The sequence below is a fragment of the Indicator indicator genome, chromosome 11, assembly GCF_027791375.1.
Source record: "Indicator indicator isolate 239-I01 chromosome 11, UM_Iind_1.1, whole genome shotgun sequence".
Lineage (NCBI taxonomy): Eukaryota > Metazoa > Chordata > Aves > Piciformes > Indicatoridae > Indicator > Indicator indicator.
The window spans coordinates 27766787-27774203 of NC_072020.1; the positions used below are offsets into that span (position 1 = coordinate 27766787).

The 7417-nt window shown below is 49.3% G+C and overlaps 2 protein-coding genes across 2 annotated transcripts; both read right to left on the reverse strand.

Annotated features, from left to right (window-relative positions):
* On the reverse strand, positions 1-2220 carry HOXA5 (homeobox A5). Its single transcript, XM_054384947.1, has 2 exons — positions 1605-2220; positions 1-593 (listed from the first exon to the last, which is right to left on the reverse strand). The coding sequence occupies exons 1-2, from the start codon at positions 2164-2166 to the stop codon at positions 343-345; spliced, it is 813 nt and encodes a 270-aa protein (XP_054240922.1). The 5' UTR covers positions 2167-2220; the 3' UTR covers positions 1-342.
* Positions 2221-4335: 2115 nt separating this feature from the next.
* HOXA6 (homeobox A6) lies at positions 4336-6391 on the reverse strand. The gene is made up of 2 exons (XM_054384948.1): positions 5962-6391; positions 4336-4601 (listed from the first exon to the last, which is right to left on the reverse strand). Exons 1-2 carry the CDS (start codon positions 6389-6391, stop codon positions 4342-4344), a joined length of 690 nt encoding a protein of 229 aa, XP_054240923.1. The 3' UTR covers positions 4336-4341.
* Between the last annotated feature and the right edge of the window lie 1026 nt (positions 6392-7417).

Genomic DNA, 7417 nt, shown 5'->3' on the forward strand with positions numbered 1-7417 from the left:
CCTTTTTTTAACCTTATTTTTTGTTCCTTTTTTTCCTTAGTTTTGTTTTGTTTTAACAGTTACTTCAAGTAACACAGCTCGCTTCATATAAATAAGTTAAAACATCTATTATTTTTTCAAGACAAAGCCATTCAAGACAAAGAAATGTACGATAAAAGCAGATCTACTTATACACGCGAGAGAATGATAATAAACAGGCTCATGATTAAAAGATGAATAAGGGCGACAAGAACAGGGTTTCTTCACAGAAGTAACACAAGGAAGTTTTAGAAAGTCAACTTAGTACTGACATGAGACGCAGGGTCAGCTAATACTGCTCAGTACTTTTAATTGATCAAACGCTTAGGGACGGAATGCCCCTCCTGCAGCTGCCATGCTCATACTTTTCAGCTTATTATCCTTTTTCCATTTCATTCTCCTGTTTTGGAACCAGATCTTTATTTGTCTCTCTGAGAGGCAAAGAGCATGTGCTATTTCAATCCTTCTTCTGCGGGTCAGGTATCTATTGAAGTGAAATTCCTTTTCCAGCTCCAGGGTCTGATAGCGGGTGTAAGCAGTCCGAGCCCTTTTCCCTTCTGGTCCCCCTATGTTGTCTGGAAGAGAAAAGTACATGATTTAGACTCTCAGCAGCCACTTGGTGCCCTCGTGTCTTACTGCAGCTACCAGCGACCAAGACCGTTATTCTCAGTCCTGCCTGGTTTTGTTTCTGATTTGGATAAGCGCTCAACAAGTTTCCCCCTCCAGCCCCTTTTAGGAAAGGCTTGGGGGAGGAGGATTTGGTGGTCTCGGTAAGTTTTCACTTGGATTTGGCGTTCGAATTTTTTAAATTGAATTTTATTTTATTTTTCTGAAGGCTAATCCTCCCTTCCACCCTCCCCCGCCTTCCCCAGATAAGCTGTTTTGGAGGATGCCTCAGCTGCTGGCTGAGTTTTCAGTGCTGGGAGAGCAAAGCCGAAGCATGCAGCCGTTTCCCACGGCAGAGCTGGGGAAGGCTCTGGGAGGCAGAGACACTCCGTCTGCTCCCCCAGCACAGAGAGCAGGGCAGGTACCCGGGGCTGAAAGTTGCTCCGTTTTCCCGCTTCCCTCAAGCCCTCTCCCCGGAGTTTGGGGCGACTCTCCTCCCCTCCCCCACGGCTTCTCAGCAATGCAAACTGCCCTCCTCACCCTCTCCTATTCTCTTTTTAATATGGCTCGGCAAAATAAATGGGGTCAGCCGCGTTGTTCCCACTGGAGGTTCCCCCTTCCAGAGGAGAGCCGGGAGCAGCCTCTGCTGCCGATTTCCCTTCGGGAAGGCTCTTTCTGCTACCCTGATGCCCGCCTGGAGCTGGGCCGCCTGCTGCTTTTTTAATTTTTTTTTCCGGGGGGTTGCCTTTTATTTTTCTTTTTTTTTTTTTTTTTGGTGTTTTGCTTTGTTTTGGGGGAGCACTCTCCCAGAGAAGGCACTGTGCTTCCCTGCGAGCAGAGTTGTGCTGTGCACGGAAGCTGCCTGCTCTCACGCCCTCTTCTCCCCCTCTGCCCGACCTTGCTCGGCGCAACCACCCGGTTTACATTAAATCCTCCTTTTCCTCCAGAGAAATAAAGAAAGAACAGGGTATTTGCTTTACCATGACTTATGTGCAGTTTTCGCATCCAGGGGTAGATCTGGGGCTGTGAAGGCTGGGCTGTGCTTTGGTCGCTCGGGGCACTTGCCTGCTCGCTGCTTGCTGGAGTGTCTTCCTCAGTCCCAGACGAGGTGCCAACCCCGTCTCTGCTGATGTGCGTGTTGCTGCTGGAATTGGACGAAGTGCTGGTGGAGTTGGCGAGGGAGTTTTTCACCCCGTGGTGACTCTCACTGACAGGCGAACCGGCCACGGCGGTGCAGGGCAGAGGGTCAGGGGGAGGCGAGTGAGAAGACGTCGCGGGCTGGTTGTACCTGGGCTCTGTCGAAGCAGAGGTGGTGTTGGCCGGGTAACTGCGGGGTCTCTCATTGGCACCAAAGTGGGTGGAAGCAGAGCGCCCGACGCTGAGATCCATGCCATTGTAGCCGTATCCGTACCTGCCGGAGTGCATGCTGGCGGAGTCCCTGTATTGCTCGCTCACCGAGCTGTGATCTCCATAATTATGTAACTGGTAGTCCGGGCCATTTGGATAGCGACCGCAAAATGAGTTTACAAAATAAGAGCTCATTTGTTTTTTGATATGTGTGCTTGATTTGTGGCTCTTGGTCGTTTTGTGCGTCTATAGCACCCTTGCACAATTTATGATGAATTATGGAAATGACTGGGACATGTACTTGGTTCCCTCCTACGTAGGCACCCAAATATGGGGTACGGCTTCACATCACGTGCTTTTGTTGTCCAGTCGTAAATCCTGCCTGATGACCTCTAGAGGTAAACTCGTGCACTGGTGGGGGAGCTGGGAGGGCGCGGGCGGCCCGGGGCGCGCCGCCGCTGCGCGCCGCCGCCGCCACCGCCCGCCCGTCCGCCGGCCTCCAGCGCCACCCGCTGGCGGCGCGGGGGATGGCGGCGGCTCGGCGGGGTCGACCCGGGGTGACGGCCCCCGACGGCGGCGCGGAGCGGCGCGGAGGAGCGCGGAGCTGAGCTGGGCGCGCCTCCACCACGCCCGCATCCGCTAGCGGCACGGAGCCGCCGGGGAAGCGGCACGACCGGCGGGCCGTCCTCCCGTACTCCGGCCGCCGGAGAGCTTTGCATGCAGGAAGTGCTCTGCTTTGTGCCTGTTTTGTCCTCTCAGTGAGGCTTATTTACACCAGTTCACAAATCCTGTACGATCGCGCTGGCAGCGATTATGTCCTTTTCATATATATATGTAGAGAGAGTTTTTTCTTTCCCTTGTTCTCCTGCTGGAGGTTTCAACAAGCACCCGTGTCCTGCCGATGTGAAATGGCAGGTACCCATGAAAGATAAATACCATGCAGCGTTTTTCCAACTAAGGGGTCAAATTCCAGGCGGGTTTATGGCCGCCGTTATTTTTCTGCCTCTCGGGATAAAGAAAAATAATAAATCAAAACAAACAAAGAAACACAAACTCTAAATGCGGCAGTAGCCATTTTGCGTTAGTATTTTCCATATTTGGCTTTTAAAATATTTAGAGGGGTAGCCCAAAATGCGCTGCTTTCCAAAGAGAAGAGCCTCGATGCGTATAGAAGTGTATTTGTACACAGTTTCACACACACACTAATGTGCACACAGTATAATATACAATGATATAATGTATATATTAATCAATATTTTTGCTGCACTTCTTTTACTTAGACAGAACTCGAAGTGGAAGCATTTTATGTCAGCTACTCTTCCTTAGAGTATCTATTTTTTTTTCCAGTGCTAAGAAACATGAATGTGAGTTAGGATACCACAAAAGCAGGGAATAAGATCCCCGAGTTAATGTGACAGATACTTTCCCTGTACCAAAATAAAACAAAAAAAAAAAAAGGAAAAAATAAAATAAATAAATATAGATCCAAGCCCACAAGCCCCAAGAAATGTAGTCCACAATTCAAAGCCCCTTCAGTGTAGAGCTGAGTTCATTGCAATCTCAGTGTAAGCTCCACAGAACCACAGAAATTCACGCTCCACGAAACCTCTTCCCTCGCTTCCCTTGAAGTTTAAGGTGGAGTTTTTACTTTAATACTAATAGTGCAGATTAGGCAGTTTAGCGGCATTTTTAAAATCTCCCTGCAATTCATCTTCATTTTAACTGTAAGTTTATACTCATGGCTTTATACAGTAATTTTTAAAAAGAATTTGTCTTTTTTTTTCTTTTGCTATTTAAATCCCTTACACATGGGGGAAACTTTTTTTTTTCCTGTACACGATATGCTCCCAAACACAGCATAACGGGACGACTCGGTGTAGTGGGAGTTAGCAAAAACATAACCCCAAGATTTTATAAAATTTCTCGTATTTCTACAAAATAAAAATTTTTTAATTTAAAAGAAAATTAATAAATTAAAAAAAAAAAAAGAAGAAGACAAAACAAAACAACCTCTTGCTTATCTCTTCTTACCCAGGCACGTCAGGGACATTCACCCACACACAAATGCTCACCTCAAATATTTTAAAATCTGGACATTTCACTAATACTTTAAGCAATGCCATCTATGCTTTGCCTATACACATGCATGCCTTTAGCTCGAAAGCTGGGACTTCCACATATATTAAAAGAGTCACAGATGATTGCAAATGTACATCTTTTAACCAAGCCTTTTGAGAATTAATAGACTGTGACAAACCTATAGAATTTTAGTAGCAGAAGGAACACGAAGTAAGTAATAATAATAATAATAATAATAATAGTAATAATAATCACTAAGGAAAGACCTGGTAGGATTTATTAAACGTGGTTCTACTCCCCTGACTTTTCCTCTGTTTCTTCGCTGCTGGGCTGTGTGGAATTTATGAATTTGTTTTCCTTTTTCCATTTCATCCGCCTGTTTTGAAACCATATTTTAATCTGGCGTTCAGTAAGGCAGAGAGCGTTTGCAATCTCAATACGTCGTCTTCGGGTTAAGTATCTGTTAAAATGAAATTCCTTCTCTAACTCTAGCGTTTGGTATCTGGTGTAAGTTTGCCTCCCTCGTCTCCCATGAGTTCCATATACTGTACCTGTAGAAGTAAAGACAAAATGATCGCATTGGACAGGGCCCAGTGACTTCAGACCAGAAACAGCGACTAGTGTATTCTGCCTCCTTTTGCAGGCACAATCAAGGGTGGGGGGAGCTGCTCTGGTTTCCTGAAGCCTTGTCCCTCTTTTCCTATTCTCCTGCCTGACCAGCTGTACATGCTGATGTGCAGCGTGCATACGGTGGTGGGAAAGCTGGGATACAAAGAGGCTTTAAGGTGGATCATGAGAAAGTGGCGTAGGTAGCTCTGGCATGAGTTGCTGAGCAGAGGCTGCCTCCTGCTTGTGAAGAGCCTGTGCGCGCAAACACACACACACACACGCATCACGCATACGCGTGTGCGGACCTGGGAGCTGCAGCCTCTGTGTGTGCGTGTGTGTGCGAGCGCATATGCAGCTGCCTTTACACAAATACTCTCCATTGCTATGGCTGTGACTACAGAAGGTCTGCAATTTAAGTATAATTATAGACATCAGCTAAAGATCATAGAAGAGCCTTCCCCATTTGCTCCGGAATTTATTGCCCTCGAATGCAAAGCAGCATCATAATGGTCTTGCTAAAAGTTTAACTTCCTCCCCACCCCCCTAAAAAAAAAAGAGATGCGACCCAGAGTCCAGCAAACAAACTCGTGAGGAAAGGAGGGGAGTCATTATCAAACACTGTAAGTAAACATATTAATAACGGATTATTAAAAACAAGTGCCACCCCAATAAAACCCTGCCCCCCACGCCCAACACCACTCCTAGATAGAATAGTTCAGTTATGTGAAATTCACTTGTAAAACAGATAAAATCCGCAATGCCATGGAAGTGCGCCCACGGCCCCCGAAACGTGCTCTCAATATCCAATACTTACAGGCTAATGAGCTGGGGGAGGGAGGGCGAGGCGGACTGTGCCACTAATGCATTGGATCCTCAGTACAGAGGGCATATTCCCCGCATCGCTCTCTGACAATGAAGAAGCTAAGCAGAGCCTTTGGGGTGGCTTTGGGAGACTGTTAAAACTGCTCTGCTCCTTGTTTCATCGGTTGTTGTTTGTTGTGGGTTTGTTTTGTTTTATTTTGTTCTTTCCCTGCTTCCTAAGGGTTCTCCGGTAGCTTTCACCAGTGAACCCACAAGCTGAGCTCTCGGCCACCGTTCCCAGGGTGCCAACGTCCCAGGTCTAAAATAACCTGGGAGGGTTTCATGTTACACATTGCCTTGCAGGAACCACCTTTCTCCAGCAGTTCGGACTTTATCTCCGAATCAAGGTGGGGGGGAAATATTGGGGAAAGAAACTTTTCCTTCCTTGCCACCTCCCCCCCCCCACAACCCCCTCCCCCCGATTGTACTGAAATGCCTTACCAGTGCAGGAGTTCATCCGCTGCATCCAGGGGTAAACAGGGCTCGTGTACTTCCGGTCGGTGCATTCGTCATTTACAATTTTGGCTTGGACGCCGCTGGATTTGTACTGTTGATCGGAAGAAAAGTGCAGGTATTCCCCGGGCCCCCTCTGTTTGCCACTGCCGGAGGCGCTACTAATTTCCTTGTCCGAATAAAAACAAGAGGCTCCGTACTCATAGGAAGCCCGATTGCAAGCAATGACGGTGTTGGACTGTTGGTAGAAACAAGGTGAGGTGTAAGTCTTGTCCTGCAGGCTGCTTGCCCCGTACGAAGACGGAAAATGCCTGAGAGCATCATAGCCCGACGGGTAAAGGGGGATCTGCCCCAAGAAAGAGTCCTGGCCCCCAGGCAGGCTCCCCGGGAAAGTGGGATTCACGAAATAGGAACTCATTTGCTCTCCCCCTCTCCCTGACCGTGATTTGTTGTGTATTAGTACATCTGGCGATAACTATTAGGAGTCATCGAAGTGGTTTGTTTCTGGATGGCCGAGCGCCAAAAGCGACAGCAGAAAATAGGAGCAGCTGACGGCGGGGCGGCCAATGGGAGCTCGCGCGGCGCCCGCTCCCCCGGGGCCGCCGCCACCGCGCCGCCAACTTACCGGCAGCCCCGGCCCCGCCGCGCCGCCCCGCGCAGCGCCGCGTCGCGCAGCGCCACTCCACCCGCGGGGACCGGCCGCGCCCCCGGGGTGGCACCGCCCCTCCGCGGGAAAAATATTCCAACAGTAATAGTGGTAATAGCAGTCATAATTTCCGGCGGGAGCAGGCAGCAAGGGCAGCGTGACAACGGCGAACGGGGACCCTTCACCTCCGGCGGCTGGGGGTCGTGCGAAAGGGAGAGCCCTTAAAAGTTTGCGGCCCCACGACAGCGCTTCGCCCCGAGAGAACCGCTTAGTCCCGCGGGCAGAGTGGGCGAGCCGCCCCCGCACTCCGGTAGAGGGAAAGTTTGTGGCGGAGGGGGAGAGGAGCTCCGGGGGGGCCCGCCCGTCCTATCTCCATTTCCCACCGCCATGCCGCAACCATATCCAGGAGGTTTTTAACCTTTTTTTTTTTCTTTTTGGTCGCAAATCAGTCCTTCACTAAGCCTTTCTTTCTGGAACTTAGAGGACCCTTCCTCAGCGCCGAACGCAGCTATTGAGAAAGAGAGGACAATGTGTCCTGCCTGGAAGAGGTTTTCCTATCTTAACGAACACCCCCACAATTAATGCAGAGGTTGTTGTCGCTAAGGCAGGAAATGGTGGCCTTCTGAGGAGGGGGAATTTTGTTCGCACCAAGAGCCCGAGAAGGCCCCAGGAAGGGCTGGGCGGGCTCCTGGCACCCTCCGAGCAACCCAGATAAAGTTCCATGTGTTTCTTCTCCCCATATTCCCCCGCCAAAGTCGAGCCGAGGGAATCAAACATTCAAATTCTAATTAATACAGC